The following is a 24,577-nucleotide window of genomic DNA, read 5'->3' on the forward strand; positions in this document are numbered from 1 at the left end:
TGGAAAAGCAGAAGAGGAAAATCAAGACATCGTTTTTGTCTGTGTCGCTAGGTATTTAGCATTTCTTGTGGTGTTTTTGGTATACAAAAAGTGCTCACAGGAATTCACAAAAATATTTGGTACGTGCTTAAGAAAACATTCTACTTGTTGTGGTAACAAAATCACACCAGCAGCTGTATTATTGACCAGTAGTTCCACATGCTGATGGTGATTGGACAGTCCTTGGGATACAAGTGCAACTTGAAGCTTGGAAAGATGCATTTTTTCAGCGATCATGATAAAGCAAAGCTTCACAATATGAATTAAAATGCAAGATTCCCCAGAGTTTTTTGTGGAGATAAATTGCAGTGAATTAACCAAAGACTGCATATTTCTAATAAAACATTCAGCTGGCTTGTTCCACTACAATAGCACCGGGCCATCAACACAATTCTTTATCTTCGTTTCTTGCAGTGTGACACTTGAGAGTGTTGTGGCTTAAAATTTGCCATGGTGGAAAAAAAGTATGCTAAAATTGCCAATTTTATGCGCGGTTGATGCATTGTAAATGCTTAATGGGACTAGAAATAACAATAGGATGTCTATATATGTCTACCTCAGCCCTGTTATGTCTTTCCCTCAACTCATAAAATCAGTGAAAAGAAACTGCCAGTACTGTTATCGACCATAAAGTGAGTTTAATCTCAGGGTTAACTATACATACACAAAGCAGAAAGCTATGACAAAGCAGTGTTTTATTTATTTACTCGGAATAGACAAATGTGTCAAGTAGGAAGTATCTGAATAGGCTACTTCCTCTATAAATGTGCTCAGAAACATCAGTGAAATTGGCTCCGAAGGAATACTGCCTCTATAAATGCTTTTAAAAGTAGAGAGGTTTACCATTTTAGGTAGAAAATATCAACTAAAATGCGCAGTCTTTACACATAACCTATTTCCATGCAAACTACGTCATTTCAGACAGCCAGTGATTCAAGCCCCAGTATCGGTTTTGCATTCTTATGAGCCTGTCGTGTTGTGAGCAGCATTGACTTTTATTTATTCGCCAGCCCCCAATGTCAACAAACAGTGAAAATAAAGAAAATCAAAACTTTCTAATCCTAAATTGTGTAAAGAAAGGCTGTTGGTGTCATTCGAAAGCCACCCCAATGATCGGGCCATATTGATCCCTTTGCTCAGGAGTGTGAGGTGAGCTGGAAGTAACCTGAGCTGTGCCTCCAGAAAATGCAGTCACTGATAGTGTCAAATAGATTGAGGAGCTGTGACTTTTCTAATTAGAGTTCAGAGCAAACCCAGCTGGATTAGCTAGTGCATGGCTCTAGGGTAGCTATTAACACCAAGTCAACCAAACAAGAAATCAGAAAGATGAGAGGAGAAAGAGAGCAGAGGGCCAGGGAGAGGCTGATTGAGCTTGTCAGGCCCGATATGAAAGTACTCAGAGCTCGGTCAAAATAGTTTTTTTTCCCTTTTTTTTTTTTTTTTAAAACAGATACATGACCTGCAATTTAGAATTTCTGATGTTCTCCTTGTAAATTCCTATTCATTTTGTAGTATCTCAAACAGCAGCTGCAAATAGATTTTTTTTATTTCTTTTTCATTTTTTTGCGTACACTGAATAAAACCCAGAGGATATTACTCAATCAGGACAGTTCAGATAACATTTGGTTTTTGTGACTTTCTCGTAGTGTAGGGCTTTGTAGCAGCTCATAAAACAAAATCTATAAAGCAAGAAAACTCACACGTTTCTGAATATGCAAATTTAACGTACAAATTCACGTGCCTGTGTTGTTGCCACACTAACAGCCTACTTGAATCTTAATTTGACTTATTTTACCTTTCAGGAATACACCCCCTCCTCCTCCTCCTCACTTTGACAGTTAATAAACCTACAAATTTCATGCTTACATAGACACATATACATATGCTCCACCTCTATGAAGACATCACCACCTCGTGCTTAGGCGCACACATACACTCATATGTTCCAAACCCACTCGCCTCAACCTCAAGGGAGACATAAGAAATAAATTCGACACTTCCGCTTACCCAAGAAGCGCCTTAAGGACAAAGAGAAATTTAATCTCGGATAAGCCTCCCGATAGAATCTCTGCATTAGCCCTCTGCTGCTGGTTCACAGCTATCCCATCAACCCTTACCTCCCATACCTTGGCACAATTCCCCTGCATCCCTCCTCCTCAACACTGATTTTTTTTTATTTCCTCTCCTTCTCTCCCTCCCTTTTCTCACCACTTCTTTTCACTCACCTGCTTCCTGCTTTGTCATTAAATTCAGTTTTCTTCACCTCACTGCTAATCTTTCCTCTTTTACGTCCCTCTTGTCTCCTCATGACTTGTCCATCTCATGCCTTCACAGTCTCTTCCCATTCTTCCGGTGAGGCTGCATCTGTTCCCAGGTGTGGTACATACTGTATATATCTATATTTCTGTTCCTCTCCCTTGTCGGAGAGCTTTAATACCATTGGTATTAAATGCTGGCACGACCTCCTCGGCATACTTAAGCAGGCAGTTGTAAGGCTGTTTGAGTGCTTAATATTTTCAGCACGCTGCTGACTTAAGCCCCTTAAGTGCTTTGGCAACACTTATTCCACGGTGGCACCAATGAAGCCCATTAAAAATTTGATTTGGATGAGAGAGAGGGGGAAAAAGGGAAAAAAAAAGAGGAAGGGGGATAGGGGACACAATTTGCCATTACTTCCATTCCTTCCGCACACACTGCGACAAAAACAAATACACCCATCAGGGGGTTGCCCACACAGGGACTTTGCAGACAAACAAATACGCACATACTCACCAGTTGTGGGTATGATTTGCAATGTGTTCTTTTTGTCTGTAATTATGTCCTTAGTTAATCTATAAAGTACATTGCCATGACCCTATTTTGATAAAAGCTCTTGATAAATAAATTTGACTTTATTTGACTTGATGATAGGGAACAGCGTGTTTCAAATTAAATGCATTAAGATGTTTGTAAATACAGCTTGTGGCACATTAGGACCGATAGTTTATGATTAGTTGATCAAGAACAAGTAGAGGTGCTATTATAAAAGCAAAGCTGTGTTGCTTTTCGCTTTTTACAGGACAATGAATGTCAAAGACGCAGAGTCTGCTGCAGTTAGCTTTCACTATTGGCTTTGTATTGCAGGTTTTATTGCCAATAGCAGTAATGATAGTACATGAGCTTGAACAAAGGAATTTCATTATACACAATGTGGTGAAACAAAATTTACTGTCAGGTTGGTCTAGCTGTTAGCAATGATTTCTGTTTCATCAGTATAAAAATATGGAGCCGATACTTTTTGATGGGCCAAACTCGCATCAGCGTAACTCATATATACTCATAGTCATGTTCATTTTTCCTTTCTCCGCATCCAGTTTGAATTACAAAGACAAAAAACACGTACCCACTTCTTGTCAGCAGACAGCCATGTGCATCGCTGCAGCCATAAAAAACGCCCATTTAACATAAAGAGGCACTATGATGCCTCTGTTCGTGGCTGCATGGATAAATTAATGGCTAGTAGATAGTGAAAGGGCTAAACAGTCAACCAAATGTACACTCTTCTTCAGTCAACACAGAACAGTCAAGCACAGTTCACACACGCACACACACTGCCACTGTTTGTTGACCTGAAAGGCATCCATTGTCACTGCTTCCATCCACACACAGACATCTCTAACCTTCACAAAATAGTATGCCAAATATGCAGACACTGATCCCACACTGACACACGCACACAGAGTCTAAGCAAGGAGAGGGAGGCCAGGCTTATATAAGCAAGTGAACGACAGAAAACAGACAGATGGATTTGATCAGCAGTGATAGCACGCTGGGATTATGACAGTTTTCATAGATCAACAGGAAAGAAGCAAAACGAGGACAAGTTGTGGGAACTAACTAGCTTCTGCGGACCAGAGGATTAAAAGAAGAGGACAGAGAACGGGCGCTAGAATGGATAAACTAAGCACGATTTGAGATCAGTTTTAACAAGTGGATAGACTTTGTTTCCATCTGAGTGCTGCAAGGCCTTAGACCTGCCAGACCCGAGCTGCTGGTGTACACCAACACAGAGTAATTTTCTCAGCATCAGCCAGTTGACCAATGAAGTCAGCGCTGTAGGGAAGATTGGCGATGATCCGCTTTCAGCTTTGCCAGGAGTGTCAGAGCAATCGCCATTAGAGCTCATTGTGTTTGCAGTAGCACAGAGAGTGAGAGAGAAAGCAGACAGTGTGTAGTAATCTAAGGATGACACCCGCACTTTATTCCATCAGATAGTGCTCAGTGAGGTGTGCGGTGCAGCTCGCTGCGCTTTGTCTCTACACTACAAACACACACACATTAAGCACTCACAACTACACACACACAAACACACCAGAGCCACACACTTACACAGACCAACAAGGCATCAGGTCCTGACAATCAGCGAAACTGTGTCTGGACCTTGAACACAGCAGGGTTTGAGATCAGTGTGTTTGAGCGAGAGTGTAACTGGAGTGCACCCAGGCGCCGACTGCAGCCAGTGGAACACGTTAGAAAGGAAGCGTTAGGAACGCCGATGCTGCATGATTAAACTGTCCGATAACCTGTGATTATTCAGAGAAGTCTAAAATTACCGTGTAAAATCTCTGTCCATTTGCGCTGCAGTGTGTACATGATAGCTCATCTGCAAAGTTCTAGCATCCAAGCGAATAATGGTAGAATTCTTGTGAGGATCACGTGCAAGTCTCCGGGGTAATATAGCATACCAAAATATGTAGCATCTGAATGTAAAGCATCTTACAACAGTTTTGTTTAGTGCTTTGCAAGTTCGTTCTTCTACACAGGGCAAGCACTTTCACTCTGTCTTTTCAGCGCTGCACTCGAGCTCAATGGATTTTATTTAACCTTGGCTATCTCTAGATGAGTTGCAGTAAGATAGTGTCTCAGTCTCTCAAGAGGTCTGGATGGTTTGGTATTAGCTCTAAGGAACATTGACTTCTCTGCCTACTGATTTGTTGGGTGAGAAGTGCTGAAAACCTTGTCTAACTCATTAAAATACAATCTGTTTGAGGATGAACGTTGTTGCCCTAGATTCTTCTGTCCTTAAGGGCATAGCAATGGAGATGGTTCTATTTTGAAAGTTGTAATATTGTCAACACCAGCAGAGAAAATCAGACCTGCTTTGGATGTCAGTTTCTTGTGCTTTATTTGACTGAAATATTGTAATACTGATGGTTTATTTCCCTTAAATAAGTGTGGTTTGACCCAATGGAGACAGGTTGCCTATTTGTTGTTGTGGTTAACTGTGTGGCTCATTATTGCTCAGACCCTGCTATAAGCTCCAAGTGTGACGCTGTAGTATACAGCTGAAGAATTAATTAACCTGTACCTCATTCAGTTAATTGCATAGCTGCCATTACTGAATACTCTTGTTAGTATACGGTCTGTTTGGCATTGTTTTTCTCAGTTTATTGATTTTGAGAATCTCAGACTTTGGTCTCAGGAGACTTAAAGCGCTACAATAAAAAATTACATTTTCTTTAAATTGAACTGAGCCTCTGTAGGACTTTGCAGTGGCAAATCTCCTGCATTACATGGAATTAAAACAATGCATATTCTAAATTCTGTCTAAGGAACACAAGGAGCTATAGTCAACAAATGAACTTTGTTGCTGTAAGCTTTTCTCTGTGTGCATTGTGATATAGTGTCTAAATCGCTTGCTCTATAATTGCTCTGAGCTCTGGCAAAACATTTGTGTGTTGCGTGCAAACGCTGGCTAGAAGTCAGTCTTGTGTGGCTTTGTTGCTAAGGTAGTTTCTTTGCATGTGCTTGGATGCTGTATAGCAGTTTGTCCTCATACAACAACAGTTAGCATGTGCATTTGTTGGCATTGTTTTTGAGAACAAATCCAATTGCATATATGTGTGTGTGTGGACTGGTTTGTCAGTAGCAGTGCAGGCAGGGTCACAAAGGAGCCATTGATCAAACAGTCACAGCCACACACACACACACACACACACACACGCGCGCATTTATACATACAAACACAAGTTCTCAATACACAATGAGGCCTGTCCGAAGCTCTGTCCTCTGCCGCCTCCTTCCTGCTCCTTACTCTCTTGCTCTGCGCAGCCTAGTTCTGGTCCTGCTCTGCATCACTCGTAAGTCCTGCACTTATTCACATGAACTCACACCCACATACTGGTTAAATGAAATGCGCACAGTTGTTTCTACTGCTACTCACTAAGTAAGTCAAGGAAGCAAGCATTTCATTTTCACTTGTAAACACTCTTAGTATAGACAGTATACATCAGCGTAATTTACATTTTAACTCCCTGCAGATATTCATCCAAATGTTGTATAAAAAGAATAAGTCATAAGTATTTGGTGTCCAAATGTGCAAAAAACTAAAAATTCCAAGATTTGACCAAGGGACAGTAACACACAATGAAATCATTTTTCAGTGTACTGGTAATTATACTGATCAGATGCAACATTGCAGCTATATTGTGTACGACCCCATTGTGCTTCCAGAACAACTCTGACCCACTGGGACATGGAGAAGGTGTCGTGTAGGTGTTAGCATTGGATCCTTTGGGTCTTGTGGGTCGGGGTTTCTCAGTACTTTTGATTATGTTGCTGCTCAGCCTAATTTAAGTTTGGTAATTGCATCTAAGGTTAAAGAGAGACAAAATGAAGACAAGCATGTATCCCCATGAGATGAAGAGACTAGGGAATAACTTGAGGACTTAAGGAAAGCAAATGAAACATAGAGAAAGCAAGAGTGTGGTTCAAGAACCTAATGTGAGAACGTTAGACCCACAGAGTATGAGAGAATGGTGCAAGAGTGAAGTGCAAGAGACAAATATTGAGAGAGAGCCAGACTGACACAAGGAAAACACGATTTGGCCAGACAGACACTTGTACTGTATGTGAGGGAGGCAGGGAGCCGCAGAGGCAGAAAAAGTGAAATGGAAAGACAGAGATGGAGAACAGTGCACTCTGTGTGTGTATGGAAGAAAGACAGAGATGGAGCGGATGGTACAGAGATGAAACAAGACACTAAAAGACCTCAAAAAGAGTTGCATGAGATTGAGATTTGAAGCCAAGAGATGATTGATTGAACACAAACCAGAGCAGTAGATGAAGTGGAGTGAGATCAGCAGTAGAGTTGCTGCTGTGCTATTAATACCTCCTGTCATTATTATTATGAATTTAAAGCAGAGGAGATGTTGTTTCCCTGCTACTCACTAGTAAACAATATCCTTTTCCCTTCATTTAAAAATTCTATTACTTTTGAAGTGACATTAATAGTGATGGTACTATGATGGAATGTAGAGGGGGTCTTGGGTTGGGGTAACAAGTGGGGAATAATCTATATGGAGAAGGAGTTTTTGTGTTGGCAGTCAGCTTTTGGCAGTCGGGGTTTAAATTTCAAGCCAGCAAAGCAGTTTCGAGTTGTGCCAACTGTTGTGATATTTTGATACCATGGTAGCATTTACAGGATATTGTTTTATAGTTGATATCATACATGAAACTGTTACTCAATAAGGCCCATTTACTAGTTGTTTTTCTCTTTCTCTCTGACCCAAGAATTGATGTGTAAGAATCACAGGCTGGTACCCCAAGGTCGAAAATACCACAGAGACGAGACCACTTCCTTACTCCCATCCTCCCTTCTTTATCTCTTAGAAAAAGGCTCGTTAAAGGCCAGGTGGTTTGTTTCAGAATTCACTAATGAAAGAACTCTGTATTCTATGTCTAGGAGTGTATTTTGCTGGGATGATCATAAATTGTAGCTGAACTGATAAACTACACACAGGATACTTCTTTGCTCACAAGGCAGGAAGACGTTTCCTTATTTGGTCTGTACCGGTTTGAACTGAGAACTTGCTGACACACGAACCTTTTTTTCTCTATATAAGCTGTTATGTACTAAATAAACCTTTGAGTCGATTGGGAAGGCAACCTAAAGCAGTCTCTGTTTTCTTGTTCTCCCAAGCTGCTCCCGAGCTCGTACTAACACGCTGAATGGCATACCTGAGTGTTACTTTAAATAATTAGGAATCTTAGAAGGAAAGGACAGAACTCTGCTTATCGCTCGTGCCTTGGAGGGAAAACCGGGATGGACATTTTTTTCCTTCACCTTCAATGAGCATTCACATACACTCTCTCGCATGCGCCATTTCAAAGGAGTACGCACACATGATTTTAAATACATGCACATATCAGTGCATTCTATTTCCCACACATACACATCCATGAGTTTCACACATATGATATTCCCAATATACACACACCAAAGGAAAATTTTGAAGGGGTGTTAAAACCAGTGCTTTTGGCTGTGTTGAATCTCCAGTGTAGTTGCCGTGGTTGTAACAGCCTTGTAAATTTCCTTTAAGCTGCTGTTGGGGTATGTGTGGTGGCCATTGTTGCAGGGTTGTTGGGACTGTGACAGACTCAGGCCGTAAAATGCTGCAGAGTAGATGGAGCTAACCAGCTTTGGCTGTCAGAAAATGTGGGGAAAAGGAGGGGAAAGAAAAGAGAGAAAGAGATGGTAATTTGTGAAGCATAAGAGGAGGTGAATAAGGGAGCAAAAAGAGTAATGGGATGGGTGGACAAGGGGAGCAGAGAGGGCTCAGACAGATACAATTCAGTGGGGGAGGAATGAAGAAGGTATGGGACAAGGCAGGGATGAGGTGATTGAAATACGCTAAAGGGCTAGAGAGACCTAAAGATGCAAAAGTCAAAATGAGAAATGTGTTGAAAGGAGGAGAGGAGGTGTGAGGAAAAAAAGGGGGATGAGAGCAGTAAAATAATAAGATTTCAGTGCAATGGAGGATGGAGGCAGTGTGACTAGGGAGCAAAATCAGAATGCTAAAAACGGGATTTGAAATATGTAAATAAATGAAAGTAAATGTTTCTAATGAGAGGTCAAGAGTGAAAAGAGACAATTTTATGCTGATTTGCTGATTAGCAGTGCAGTTCTAATAGCACAACATTGGTTGATGGATGAAATGAGGTCTAAAGTTTCTGCTGGAGAGAGAGAAAGAGAGAGAGATTAAGAAAAACACAGAGAAAAAAGAGGGTAGGATAGAGGGACAGGGCTGAGCTATATGACAAGTAATTAAGAGAAGAGAACGTAGAGAAGATGAAAGAGGGGAAACTGAAACATTCGGTCTCTTGCTCCACTTATTTTTGTTTTGCCCTCTTGTCCCATTCATTCCTCTCACTTTTTTCTGTCTTCCCCTTGCTCCTTCTCTTCCCCTCTCCCCGCACACTATAAAAACAGCATGATTATGCTGCAGACTTGAGCTGCAGAACAAATCACATTTAGGGAAGGAGAGTGTGGAGATGGAACCAGCAGAGAGGCAGGAAAAGATTCCCACTGAGTCACAAAAAGAGAAAGAATGAGAGAGATTGCAAGGGGAATGAAAGCATATTGGAGTTCAGAATGAAACTGCAAAGCCAGGAAAAAAACTACATGAAGAAAGAAAAAGAGAGAGGGAGAAAGAGTTTAGAGACCAGAGATAACAGGGAAGATTTAAAGAGAAAAAAGTTGCAAAAATTCTCCTGAGGCCCAGGAGAGAAGCGGAAAGGGGACCTTTAGGACAGCATTAATGAAGAAGATGCATGATGAACGATGCAATAAAAGATAAGGGAGATGAGAAGGAGAAAGAAGATGGGCCGAAAGGAGAAGGAACGCTGAATGACGAAGAATCAGGGATTAGATAAGGCAAAAGGTGGGGAGGAGATGGATGGAGAGACTCTGGGTTTAAATAAAAAGAGGAAAGAGGGAGATGTGAGAATGAGATTAGACAAGAAGACAGCGGGAGGAGAGAATTATGAGCTGTGGATGAAGTAAAAAATCGGGGACAGGGTAGTACACTCAAAAACTGAGAAGAAAGTGTGAGCTTAGGAGGGGAAAAGAGGACTTCAGAAAGGGACTGAACAAAGGTAATGAGAGAGACGACAGCGAGATTTGTAAAGGATTATGTATTATTTATGTACAGGGAGAATTTTTTTTCTTGGAACTGGATTTGATTGGCAGAGTTCTGCCTCCCTGTGAGATAAAGCGATAATTTTAGACAGGGAAGAGAAAGAGGGGAGAGGGAACGGGAGAGAGTTGCGGGTCTGCAGTGGGAGGTTTGGAGTGGAAGAACGTCAAAGTCAGCTTTTTCATAGAGTCGGAACGCTGCAAAACTCTGTGATTAACCTAGAGCAAGTGTTCATACACACATGCTCATAAATATACACTCACGCATATAAACACTGCACACTTCATTTGCATACATACCGTAGAAACCGACTTGCCTCGCAGACTCACGGGATAACGCAAGATAAAAAATATGTACATCCAGATGGGAAGTGATGGAGAAGTTGCCAAAGGACGAGCCCTTATGAGTGGAAACTATGAGCTGCTGTTATTGTTTTAATTAAAGCAGTAACAACATCAGGGGTTATGCATTGTAGTCTACAGCACCAGTTCCCTTGTAAATCCGTGACCAGCATGCAAAGAAAACACAAGCTCTTGGCCCTCGTCCAGTTGAAAGATAATGACAGATAATGAATAGGGAGACAGTGACTGCACTTCTTCAAGGATACATGAGGGCTTGTTTGGGGCAAATGGAGACAGTTCATCTCTTATGTGGCTTGTCTTTCTGTTCAATCTTCACCTTTCTCCACCTTCAAAGACATGGAGAGAGTGAGTTAAGGGGAGAGTGATACCAAGTGAGAGAGACGCAGCAAGGCCGTAATTCAGCCTGCTAACCCTGCACCAGTGAAACAGTTTCTAGAATTTACCGTGACCAAGGGTGAGCCAGCAGTCCACCTGGCTGCCTCCCAAATCCCCTTCTTTTAGCTCTCTACACCTCCTTTCATCCCCTCACTCTGTCCCACTACCCACCGGCTCCCTTGGCTAATAACTCACCCTATTGTGGGACCATTAGGACGGGTCCCTTGTCTTATGAATTTGCCTGCCTATTATTTATTTATTTGTTTATGTATTTTGAAATGATGGCCCTTCTTGGATGTCTCCTGCCATAGTAAATAAGGGCTTCTATTTTCTTTTCCAGGGCTGTGACAGCGGGGGCAGTGGCATGGGAAATGATAGGAATTTCACTGCTATAAAATACTGCCCCCGCTTGGTTGGAGAGAGAAGTGATTGTTTTTGCTCCCCATCCAGTTTTATTTATCCACTGCCATAACCGTCAGTGCACTACCATGATATCGATTGCACTCGCCATTCTCTCTTAATACGAGTCGACGCTTGTGGAGTATTTTATTATGGGCACAGATTTTAATGGGGCCGAGATTAATACCTCTGTCACAGAGGTTGATTCCCTCCCCCTCCTTCTCATTCCCTCTGTGGATTGTACCATGCTGGTGATCAGAGGCACAGGCTCATGGCCTTGATGTGAATGGCAGCCTATAAAACCTACAGTCAAACTAAAGTGCTGTACCCAGCTGCGTTACGAGCGGGAGTTGAAGAATATGCGTCATCTCTCGCATATTTCGTCCAGCCCCCACCAGCTGCATTATTATACCCGAACCATCACTTCCTAACTCCCTGCTATCATTTCCTGGTTAGAGCCCTCATTCCCCGCCATCTCTATATCCCTCTGCTCTTTCGTTCTCTTTGCTGAGATTGATCATACACCAGCATGCAGCAGGTGTTTCTGGGTGGCATCTCTCAGAAAGCAACTGCGGATGTCAGTCATCACTGATGCATAAGCCACTAATGAGTTTTAATTTTTATTTTTCTTTCCCGCTTTTCTTTGTGCTTTACCGCCATCCCACCACAGCTAATTTTCTTTGAAGAGGTGACAGCTGTCAGGAGAAGTGGGTGTACAAATGGACAGCTAATTAGTTTCTCTGGCCTCAGCCCAGAAGCAAACTTTTGACCACTTTCTGTCTTGCTCTTAAGGGCACGCTTTCTGTTGGTTCCGATGGGTCACTAGTCACGCGCAGACCCGGCACTGTTTTTGTCAGGATGCGCAGCAGCGCTTTTGCAATTACATCTGTTTAAGACAATGGTGGCCAAGCCCAGTTTCTATGGTGATGAGTAATAACAGCCATTAGAAAAATAATTGGGATGGCAGTGGCAGGCCCTGATGGCCCCCGATATGAATCACAATATTGATGCAGAGAATGAGAGCAATAATGACTACAATTAGTGGTAATTGTCAAGATTTTTTTCTCCATTCCATAAAGTATTAGAGTCTCCTTTGTCGTTATTCCCCCTTGGTTTCTTTCTGACTTCAGTTCAATATCCATTGTGTCTCTGTGTTTCCCCTGACGTGATGAATGTGTAGGCTTTGAGTATTTCATTAAAAAAGATTATAATCAAAGGGGGATTAGATTTGGATGAAGTTCCAGGGATCAGATGATGTCAAAGTAGCTTAATTGCAATATGTTAACACCTGCATATGCACAGCCAGTGCACACACAGACATGCATGCAAAACGTGCTCAGGACACACACTCTGTTGCAGATATAGACATTTATTTTGGCCCAAAGCAGTCAAGTCAGCAACTCCTACTACAGCAGCTGCCGTCTGTTTGTCTCACAACATTTCTTGCTTTCTGAAGGTGTTTTACAACGCTCAGAGACACTGCTAGACACAGCGGTGAAATATATATAACATTGCCGTCTTTATCAGTTCTTCTCATTGCCTGCTTCATCACTGTGTTTCAATATTGGTGTCGTTCTTCCTCTAAATCCTCCCCGCAGCCAACACATTGCCAGGGAGAGAGGGAATGCAAATGGAGATGCAAATTGGTAAATACTAGTTTTGGAGGCCCAGCAAGCTGGTACTCTCTTCAAGGCAATCACATTCCACTCCTGGCTGGAACCATATGACTAATTGCTCCGCAAATCATTTGAATTCAAACGACGGCTCTCAGTGTCCATTGTGCTCAGCGGGAGGTGTGACTCAGCCGAGTCGTGTCAACAGCCTGACCCACAAACATGGAGGGTGCAACAATCAGAGCATAATCAACCTCTTGAGCTGTCAGCAACATCAAAGAGGCTCCCTGCTATTTCTCAGCCCCCTTGTCTAAAAATATTGAGTTGGAGGAGCCAGACAAGTTTGTTTGAAAGACTATGTAAGACAGTTTTTGGGACTGTGAAAGTCACTTTCCGTGCACACGTGCTTGTGTGTCTGTGCTCATTTGTTATTGCGTACTTTTCCAACCACGTGTACATGAAAGTGTCCCTATGAGAACCATTTCATTTGGATAATGGAGTGTAATCAGTGGGTTTAGAATGCACCTGGTAGAGAAATGGCATTAAGAATGTGTGAAGTCCAATTAAAGCTCCCATCCTGGTTTCATAGCTCGGCACTTTGGCCAATTACAGACTTGTACAATAATGCTGCTGCAACTTAAACTGTTCATATACACACAAGTAGTGACAGGGTAGCAGTGTGGTCATCTGTTTGAATGAATTTAAGTTGTGTGCACATGTGTTTGGCTGTATGCCACCAGGTTTGTGCTTATGCATGGCCATTCAAGCATGTATCTAAAGCCCAAGAGACAAACAGCCACTTAAAGATGTAAGCGTTATCTGTTCAAATGTGTTTGTTGATGCATTCTGTTAGACTAGCCCAAAGCAATGTGGATGTTGTATGTGTGTTTGTGCATGTAAAGAAACGAATAGCAGTAATTATAATCATCCATCTTATTATCGTATGAATGCAGTGCTCGAGAACCTTCTTTTACCTGTTGAGTCCTTCGGTGGCTTCTCTTTTGCTCTCAATCGCTTTATCACTTTATCTCTTTCTCTTTTTTCCCTCCTCTTCAACATTTATTTCATTATTGTGTCTGTGTGATGAATAGCAAGCAAATGAATCATCCTTTAAGTACTATATTTTAAAAGATTCAACCTCAAGAGAATTGAACAACTCTCTATTCCCTCAATCTGTTTTCTTTTCTTTTCCCCTTCTTTCTTCTGGATTGTCCAACCTCTGTATCACTATGTTTACGTCTCTCTTTCTCTCCCTCAGCCCATTGTCAGGCAGTGCAAGCAGAGAATGTAACAGTCTTGGAGGGGGGTACGGCTCAGATCTCCTGCCGCCTGCAGAACTACGATGGATCAATCGTGGTCATCCAGAATCCCCGCCGCCAGACTCTCTTCTTCAACGGCACGCGAGGTGTGTATCTGCGTGCACGCTGGTCTCTGCAGACAAACCTAATTTATCCTTGTCTATGTATTTGCCTTTGGTGACATTTAAAGCGAGCCTTTTAGACACATTAGCAGTGACTCACCAACACTTTCATTTTACATTTTTCTTCTCGCAAATGTCCTCATTTTCCCTTTGAAGTGATTTCACATTAAAAAGTCAGCTAACCACCACGTGAAATTAGGAGATGGGTTTACTGTGTGCCCTAACAGTGTGACTACTTATCTGTTTTAAAAGCACAGTTCGAAGCTTTCTGCATAATCTGCTGTTAACCCCAGTGATGAGATCAGAACTTATTAAAGTCCTCATTAGAGCATGGCCTTGACAATCACATGTTTTTTTAAATACAACTTTATGGCAAATTATCATTGTAACCAATATTTTAATGAAAGCAGAATTCACTGAGGGCCTCGGGGCAGGCAAACTCTACCTGTTTTTTTTTCTTACTAATTAAGGGCAGAAGTTGCTACCTTAGCCAGATTTGCAGCAGAAATGCTGCTAGGAAACCTCTGAGCAAAAGAACAGCGATCAAGGATATTAAACATTGCTTTGAATTTTGTGTGTAGCAGCTTAATTGAACCAAAAAATGTGTTATTTATGCACTACATAATCTATGTGATAAGACATTAGTTTGGGCTTAAGGCTACAGTTTCATACTGTGGCTTGTAAATGTTCACAGTAAAGGGGAGGATGGTGTATGTGTTTAGTTCAGGCATATAAGACACCAGTAGCCTGGTCTCCTCCGAGCTGAGCCCCTTTCCTTCAAGTCAAACGCGAACAAGTTCTCAAGGAGAAAAAAAACAAGCACAAAAAACATAGACACTGATCAGTAAAGGGGAAAATATCTGTTTAACTCCCTTATTTAGTGAGCTGGATTTAATATTAAAACCAAACAAACTTTGAAAACAAAATCCTATTAACCAGCTAATCAGCTAGCTGCTGCAATCTCTCTGTAACGAAGTGCCAGCACAATTGTGTTCACAGTTGCTTGGTTTTGAGCATACATGATATTATTATGCACAGGAGTCTCCACACTGCCACCACCGCCGCCCCCGCCAAAATCACATCAAAAGCACAGTCTGCAACAAGCGTAAAAATCATCTCTATCTGTTTGGAAGAGCAGCCAACTAGAAAACCCCAAATCCCCCAGCAAAATCACTTGCTCATCTTTCATCCAAGGAGCTTTCTATTGTGAAAACTTCTCAACAGTGTCTACTTTATTGAAGATCTACATACCAAGATCCAATTCTTTCCTTCAAGTGGCAGAACACTCGTCTCTATAGTGCCTAGCTACTCCAAGAAATATGTTTTGATTACTTGTTATTTGGAAAAGGATTTTTTCGCTGCTGTAATTGCGTGACAGGTGATAAGACAGATAATCTGTTTGCTGAGCTAACTTCATTCAAGCTGCTCTTGATGACTGTTTCTGAGCGCCTGAGTATCGTACACATTAGCATTTTAATTCCAATCTGCAACTCTTGCTAAGTCAATAATTCTGAATTCTTATCTGAGCATCTTAAAATTTGACTTTTACAAAACATTGTGTTTGTGCATTAGACAGTCTAAGGTCCTAATAGTTATTTTAATGCCACTGGCAGTTTCACGCAGCTTTAAAGGTTTAATAGTTTGTTTTTCAGTGTGCAGTAAGTAGGTAGAAATTGTAAAATGCTAAAAGGAGCTTAATGTCAAAATAATGAACGGCCAATAGATCAAGAGCTGATTTTCTTGGTGAGGTGGTACAAGGTGCAATGCTCAGACTTTTTAAAACCCTTTGCTTTTGACCACAGTAAAAAGGAGACTCTTATACCTCAAAGTTGTAATTGCAGTCATCTAGTGTGATATTTATATATGTGAAAATTTGCACTTGAACACATTTTCAACTTTCTAATCATTAAAACCTGCAGTTCTTGTAATTACATTGATCCGACAATCAACACTCCCACACTCCCCACAGGAACAGTCTGCAAAATAGCACTCAAAGATGAGAGAAAAATCAGTAAAAACAAAAATCAGTTGCAGGCGTAGTTTCACTGTTCACAGGTGCAGCACTCCAGTGCTTTTGTTCCATACACTTAGCCTTCACTTGTTAGTCACCTCGATCACGGAGCGGACGTAATTGGGTAGTTGAGGTTGCTGCTTTGGGAAACCTTCTCCCCCCAATTCTATCAGATCAGCACGCTGCCGGTAAGTTCCATTAAGTATTTAAACAGAGTCGCTCCGTCTGCTCTCCCACGAGGCTTGGACTTGCACCCTTTGGAAAGCATGATGAGGCCTAATCAAAACGAGGAAGAAGAAGCGGTTTGAAGGCTCAAATGAAAGAGAAAATGAGAAAGAAAGAAAAGAGTGAGGGAAATGAGAAAAGGTGCTGAGGGTTAAGAAAAACACAGCCACAGAGAGAATAAGGAAAGGGAGGATCAGTTGCTGAAGAAAGACACCGCATTAGGAAGTGCTCCAAAGTCTAGCAAAGCTATAAAGCATTGATGGCTTCCCATAACTAATTTGGCTCCTGTAAGAACAAAAAAAGCCTCATTGTGGACATTTTCTGGGAGTGTAAATTGCACCTCACTCTGGCTCTCGCCACCTCCACCATTTCTTCCATCACTTCCACTCTATTGCCCATCTGCCACCTAGATTACAGGCTAAGAAACTAAGACCTTTCTCTGCTGATGTATTCCACACTAGCTGCCCAAACAGAGCTGCTGCACTAAGTGCAGTGAATTAGACTGCCTGTTTTGCTAGTGAGCAAGTAGTCAGGGGTGTTTTTTATGAGATTGTGGGGACAGAGAGCTATAATAGAGCAGTAGAACTAACTAAATGGACCCTTTCTCCGTAGTTGTCCATATCTCTCTTTCTCATCTTATTGCCAACTCTCCTCAGCATGCAAATGAGATAGGACAATCATGGTGAACTTGGACTTGAACAGAAGTCTGACATTTAGTTGCCATTTAGTGCAGAGAGGGGGAAAAAGATTTACCTGTCTGCAGGGAATGGCTCTCTAACAATGCTCTCATTGCCATCCGATGGAGGGGAAATTTTAGGGGTGGGGTGGACAGATTAGTGTGGTGTACCTCCAAGAAAAGTGGACTAACTCCATTGCCCCAGGCTGCTCTCTTAGTCTCCTGTGGATTTCTGTCTTTATATTATTTTTCCCTGCCTGCTGCATTATGTAGTCTATTTTTCTCGTTTTTCTACATCCCTATTTGCTCACTCTCGCTCACACACACACAAGCATGCACACACTCCCGCAAAGCTAATATCTATACCGTAGTGTCTGTTCTGTGTTGTAAATTGTCCTGCGAGATGGCCAGGCCAAATCCAACACAAAGGAAAGAAGAGAGGGACAGAATAAAATAGAGATGGAGCATGAGGGAGGTTTCACAGCCAAGTCAATACAAAGTGAGTCTCAAAGGTATTTATGAGAATCTATGGACATGAAACTACTGTCAACCACAGACTGTTATTGGTGTTATTTGTCATTATCAGCATTTTTCTCCCTATTGATTGTACTCTTTCTTTGCTAACAAAGGAAAAGTTGTTACATCTTCATTACTCCTCATCCCTCATGTCACTGTCCTTTCTTATTTTTCTCCTTTTTGGATTATATGGTTAGTAATTGTAGCTTATTGGTCTGAGATTCGGGATTGGCTTTAAAATTGTTGCCTTTGATGCCTTTTGTTATTTTCTATTGTTTGACCTACACAGTATGTTATACACAACTGTAGTATTCAGCACGTATCTCTGACTCAAAAGTTTGTGCCTCTGAATTTAATATCTTTCCAAAAATGAAATAAATGGCGTGTTTCAGTTCTTCAGAGAAAGTAAAAACAATAATGATTAAAATCTAATAAGACAAACAATAAAAATGCCAGAGGCTAATTAAGCATGGGCTTAGAGAGGAAAAAGCATGCACTTACAAAGAGAGCGAATGAATGCATTCTAGTTAACCAAAGTCCAATCATTGCTTGGGGAAATGAACGACACTCTCCCTCTAAGCTGGAAATGAGTGAACCAAGACATCTGTTATGTTGTATCAATGTGCAGCCTGGAGCTGCTCCACCGAGACTGACTTTGCAAAACTGTTTATGAACTTTTCTATATCAAACCAAGCTTTGGATTTAACAGCACTATCAATTCCCGAGCGGCAAATCAACAGGGGTGCTGTCGCAGCCACAGTTTCTCCCATGTTTTGTCATTTTTTTTCCTCTACAAAGCTGTTCATGGGAGTGACATCGCAAACAGAGGGGGAAGACTCTTGTTTCAGAGTTGGTGAGATATAACTGACTGTTTGCTGTTACAGCGCAAACTATCATGAGGCCACGAAGCAACTGATTCCAATGATCAAAATGTCATGTACCTCTATTGAAGCAGCCTTTAGTTCTCTTGTGCTGTTTGACAGATACTTTCAAAATACTGCAAACAAAATGTAAATGCACTGAATTTTCAAAGATGCACAAAAAAAAAGCAAATCCTGTTATTTGCAAAGTACTTTCAACCAGACTTGGCCAATTTGATTCAACTAGAGTCATATCAGAAGTCCACCCCAACCTGTAACTTTGGACCTATAATTTTAATCTTAGCTGTAATAAAAATACATGCAGTTCCAGCAACCTGTTCTTGCTTGGTTAGTAACAGGCTGCCTCAATGGCCCTCCAACTACTCGTCCTAATTGCTTTTATTTTGCATTGCTGTACAGGTTCATCCTAGCCTGTCTCAAGACCTCTGAATCTCTGCCCACATAGAAGATACGTGTAGAGTTCCTGAACTGATGGTTATTTCTTGAGCAAAAGTAATGTCCTTTATCTGTGCTGACCCCTCACTTCAAAAAATAACAGAAAGTTACCCCAAAACTTGCATCAAGGTTAGATAAGACTGACGCAAATAAGCAGGTTGTTATGTTGTTCGCCATGTCTGACTGAACACTTGCCTGACCACCTGAGGCGTACAGAAGCAGACGAGGCGAAGATCCTCAAAAGCACTGTCACTGCACAAAAGTCCTGTCAAAAGAATTCTTTCGCTTTAAGCGCAGTTTATGTTGCAATTTCATTCAGTCTGGTTCTCATTGCAAAAACCTGCATTTTGCTGAATAAAAGTCCAGCCGACTCCAAGTTTGTCTGTAGTCTTTTAGTGAGTTTTCTATTTAACTTGTTTTTATACTCTACCCAGTATATTTCACAGACAATCACAGTGCTTTTTGCTTCACCACATCTCCCTGACACCTTTGGTTGCTTATTTTTCAAGTTACGATTTTACCATATTTAGTGTATGAAGAGGTTTTTTGTGTTTTTCAAGATATTAGGCAAAATTGTTTATACACACTGAATGAAGAAAGTATGGAGCTTTTCATTGATCTAGTGTTTCCTTTCAAGCAGCCAATTATCTAAATCTCTTTAATTTAGATATTTAATAGCTTTGGAAGGTTGATTGTGGCCAGATTGTGGCCATTTAAGCTACCCATCACCAGACCCGTTTATTGATTTAGCCAAGTCTACACCGAGCTCTTTTACCTGTTGCGCAACCTTTCAGAAGTCAAATGTCTTTTCAGGTTTTATCAGCTGTCCTGATCACAACAAAGTAGCCAATCAAAGTAGAATACAGGATCCTAATAACTGACCAGTTGGGACTACCTTGTCACCAACTGATTAGCTCCCTCTTGTGGAGAATTTGCATCCTGCAGAATAAATTACCTTTTGTGGGGACTAGATGTCAGCTTTCTGATATGCTTTTAAAAATGTAAAATTGATAGATTTACCAAGATGAAAGCCTGCCAAGTAAAATGTATGAAAACAGAAAATTTGTAAAATATGGCATCCTTAGCAGTCATAGCTTGTGTGTCTGCGTGAATGTAAAAAGATCTACATACGTTTTTTGGGTTTAATTAATAATGACACAGTGGGTAGATTTCAAATAAATGCTTTACATTATAACTAGCAGTGGCTCCATATTAGTGTAGTGGATTGCACATTTGCTTAACAAGCGTAAGATTGCCTGATTCTGCCTGACTTGGGAGGAGACACAAATCCCTTTGTGTCAAGAAGAAAACCTGCCAAAGAAAACCTGCAGTGCTTCCTGTTGTGGTGATCCCACATGACTAAGGGAGCAGCCAAAAGTAGCTTTGTTTCTTATTTCATTATAAATTGTAACTGTCTTTTTTTTATATTTGTTTGCTGACTATTGAACTCACCACCCATCATCTTGTTCTTGAGTTCCTCACCAATTCCATATTTTTGTTCCATGTCATTTTCATCACCCCTCCCTTTCTTTCCCACCTTTTCACGGTCCTCTTCTCCGTATCCTCAACAATGCCAACTCATGCGGTTTCACTTCCGCGCCACCCTCTTCCCTCTCCTACTCTCTTCTTTGTCTTTGCCCAATTCCAGCCTTGAAGGACGACCGTTTCCAGATGGTGCTCTTCACGCAACGGCTGGTTCGCATCACACTGACCAACGTTAGCGTGTCCGATGAGGGCGGATACTTCTGCCAGCTCTACACGGATTCCACGCACCACCAGGTGGCGACACTCTCGGTCTTGGTTCCCCCAGAGACACCCACAGTGGAGGTGAAGCAGGAGGCTGTGGAGGGCGGCGAGGCGGAACTCACCTGTGTGTCACCACGCAGCAAGCCGGCCGCCACCCTGCGATGGATGCGTAAAGGACGGGAGATAGCAGGTACATGGCTGACAGATGGACTGATGAATGCTCAAATGATTGTTTGAGATAAATGAGGGAGTTAATTGGGTAATAAAGGGCAGGTGAAGTAGAATGGTTGGGTGATATCACAGATAAGATAAGATAAGATAAGATAGAACTTTATTAATCCCTCGGGTGGGTTCCTCTGGGAAATTCGACTTCCAAAAAAAGCACAGCAACGACCAAAGTTACAGTTACAGAACTGTTATATATATATATATATATATATATATATATATATATATATATATATATATATATATATATATATATATATATATATACACACACACACACACACACACACACACACACACACACACACACACACACACACACACACACACACACATATATATAAATACAGAGACAAATATAAATAAAATATACAAAGGGGATAAATAGAATAAATAGGAATAAAAAATAAAAATACAAGTGAATTGCACATTTCAAGTATTGAGTCTATTGCACTGTTGACTATTTACAAAAAGTATTGCACAAGGTATTGTACAGTGAGGTGCAGAGGCACTACAGCTTAGTTGTTCCCCCCTCCTTTGTCCTCCTGTTTCCCCTCCCTCTCCCCTCCAGAGAGGAGTTAAACAGTCTGATGGCGTGTGGGACAAAGGAGTTTTTAAGTCTGTTAGTTCTTGTCTTGGGGAGAAGCAACCTGTCACTGAACAGACTCTTCTGATTGTTTATGGCCGTGTGCAGAGGATGCCCAGCATTGTCCATAATGTCCATCAGTTTCTTTAATGTCCTTTTCTCTGCCACTGTCACCAGAGTGTCCAGCTTCATGCCGACCACAGAGCTAGCCCTCCTGATCAGTTTCTCCAGCCTGGATGAGTCCCTCTTTGCTGTGCTGCTCCCCCAGCACACCACAGCATAGAAAAGTACTCCAGCAACCACTGACTGGTAAAACATCCTCAGGAGCTTCCTGCAGATGTTAAAAGACCTCAGCCTCCTGAGGAAGTACAGTCGGCTTTGGGCTTTTTTATACAGGTGCTCTGTGTTGCATGACCAGTCCAGTTTATTGTCCACCCACAGCCCGAGGTACTTGTACTTGTTGACCACCTCCACCTCCTCCCCCTCTATCTGAACTGGCAGTGGACCTTCTCTGGACCTTCCGAAGTCCACAACCAGTTCCTTAGTCTTTGAGGTGTTGAGTTGCAGGTTGCAGATTGAGTGCTGAATAAAAGAATGAGTGATTGATCGGTTGATTGGGGACTAGCAGATGGATGTGTTGATAGAAGCAGGTAAAAAAATAGGTGAATGATAAGTGAGCAGGGAAATGTGCATCTGGGCTGTGGGGCTGCCATGTTTTTTTCTCTCCAAACCACTTTCTACATTTTGATCCACTTTTTTTGTGCAATATTTATAGGCAACACTAAAGTTCCAACTGATTAACAGCACTTCTTTTGAGACTGGAACAGTAGTATTCCTTCTATTTCAAGTTAATTGAAGAAGTAAATCTGTGTTCATTAAATCAACATCAGCTAAATAATGTAACACTTTTGCCTCTCCGTGTCCACTACAGTGAACATCTTTTCATTCTGAAAACATATACATAGACTTTGTCCGTTCTCTCAAGCTAATCTCTCATGAAAATTAATTTCAGTTGAATTTATTTGCACGTAATCTGACAAGCACACTATTATATTAAACTGCCAGAAGCCTCGCGCACTCCTGATTTTCTTCTTTTCCCATGCTATCTCTTTTACAGCTTCGTGAAGACAGTTTTTAATTCAACATCTTCTGACTTTCCCTACTTCTTTGCTGCTGATAAATCTATGAGCCATCCATCAGTCAGATACCCTGATCTATCCTTCGTCTCTAACTCTCTGTCTCCTTTGGGTTCCCTCAGTTAAAGGAGCACTTTGCTCAATAATACATCTGGGAAATATCTTTCCATGGCCCTTCAACCTATTTAACCCCTGAGAAATCATTTTTGTTTGTTTTTACACCCACCCATTTTTTTTTATTAATTTTCTGTTAAATCAGCATTTGTGTTTGATTTAAATTGCTCAAAAACTTTATTAGTTGACTGAGCAACAACAAAACAGCTCTTGGGGACTAAGTCATGCAAAGCATTTCTGACTGAGGCTCATTGTTATTATTTTTATTCGGTTTTATCTCCAGTTTTTAATAAATGCAGACGGTATTGTTCAAAAGTACAAACTGGTGTCAGATGTGTTTTGTATTGTTATTAATTCATTCATTTATCTGTAACTTCAGATAGCTCTGCACGGACCAGATTAAATAAAGCGCGATAATCTGTTGTCAGCAGCTTATTGGACATGCACCGAGCAGCGTTTTGCCCTTTTAAACTTCATGTCAGCTGTCATCTCTTTTACCTTCTATTTTTGTCTGACACCGGGTGTCTCTTTCATCCAGTCTCTTCTCTTTTTCTCTGTCAGAACGCACCTGTCACCGTCATTCTGTGTTTTTTTTCCATGTCCTTATGCTTAACTTCTTCACCTTCTTTTAAAGCAGTCTCTTTTTTCCTTTAAGTTTCACTGCTGACAAAGACGTGAGGCTCCTCGGCGTAGTTGTTGGCTACACAACACTTTAAGAGTCCAAGAGACAGACAGGGACTGTCCTTTTACCTCAGTTGTCTTATCTTGTTTCCTAATGCTTCTCTCTCCTCTCTTCTCTTCCCTTCTTTTCTCTCGCCTCTTCTCTTCCACCCACCTCTTTTGGCCCTGAGTTAAACAAACTGTGACACCAAAGGTTAGAAGCAGATCCCAACAGATATCAGAAGTACTCTTTAATTAAGACGCTATCTTCCCGCCGCACCCTTATTCTTGCTCATCTGCACACGCTAGCATCCTCTCAGGCCTCGATTAAGCTCACTTTCATTTTCTTGCCAGCAATAATTGAAAATTCAGTGCAATATAAGTATATTGTATTCTGCCTAAACAAGCACAAACTCCCAATACGTGACCATGTCAAGTCCCGTTAGTTTGCTGCCACTATTCCTCCTCCCTCCGTCTGTCTCTCCTCCTCCTCTCTTCTTGCATCTTTCTTCCACTCTGCATCTGCCTCGCGCTGTTATCATCCTCTTTCATGTCTGCCCCCACCCCACCCCTCTCACACACACACAGACACACACACACACATCAATCATGCTTGTTTTGCTGCCCTCGTTCTCTCTCTGTGCGTCCCTCTCTCCTTTCCTTTTATTCTCTCACCCTGTTCCTTTGACGTCCTTCTCTCTCTCCATGTCTGGCTCAGTTAAAATCTCAATTGGGTTATGCATATTTTCTTTTATCCTTCTCTCTCCTCTATCTCTCTCTCTCTTTCTTTCGCTCGCACACAGACAAAACATTCAGTTGATTTACTATCGGAAAACAAACTGTGCTGCTGCTCATAATTGCCATGAAATATAGATGCAAATTGCTTTCTATTCTCTCTATCTCTTCTTTGCTCCCTCACCACTCATCCTCCCCTTTACAGGTACCTGGTGATGCTCTAAAAAGCTCATTCATCAATCCCTCACTTCTTACTCTCTTTCTGCTCAGTTTTTCTATCCCCTTTGGTTTCTCATCAAAAAAAAGAAAGCGAAATCCCTTCTTCTCCTCCATCTCGCCTTCTCCCTGCAGCTCACAGTCCCCTAACATAGGTGTGATGTCTCAGCAGGGAGAAAGTAAGAACAGGCATATTTTGGCTGCTAAAATGTTTCTTGGCCACCTCACCGGTATTATTTACTTCCATT

The 24,577-nt window shown here is 41.5% G+C and overlaps 1 protein-coding gene across 3 annotated transcripts in view; it reads left to right on the top strand.

Annotated features, from left to right (window-relative positions):
- The window catches only part of cadm4 (cell adhesion molecule 4), a 168,864-nt gene that overhangs the window by 115,978 nt on the left and 28,309 nt on the right, over window positions 1-24,577 (top strand). For 2 of the 3 annotated variants that reach the window (XM_085365397.1, XM_085365395.1), the window contains exons 1-3: window positions 5,814-6,158; window positions 14,003-14,149; window positions 20,557-20,844. In XM_085365397.1, coding sequence (XP_085221523.1) covers window positions 6,062-6,158; window positions 14,003-14,149; window positions 20,557-20,844 — 532 coding nt within the window. In that variant the 5' untranslated portion in view covers window positions 5,814-6,061. Of the gene's footprint in view, window positions 1-5,813; window positions 6,159-14,002; window positions 14,150-20,556; window positions 20,845-24,577 lie in introns of those variants that run through there. The other variant, XM_085365396.1, reaches the window with a different exon arrangement.

The sequence above is a fragment of the Diplotaxodon limnothrissa genome, linkage group LG11 (genome assembly GCF_057381915.1).
Source record: "Diplotaxodon limnothrissa isolate DT_005_m linkage group LG11, D_limnothrissa_male_GT1.1, whole genome shotgun sequence".
Lineage (NCBI taxonomy): Eukaryota > Metazoa > Chordata > Actinopteri > Cichliformes > Cichlidae > Diplotaxodon > Diplotaxodon limnothrissa.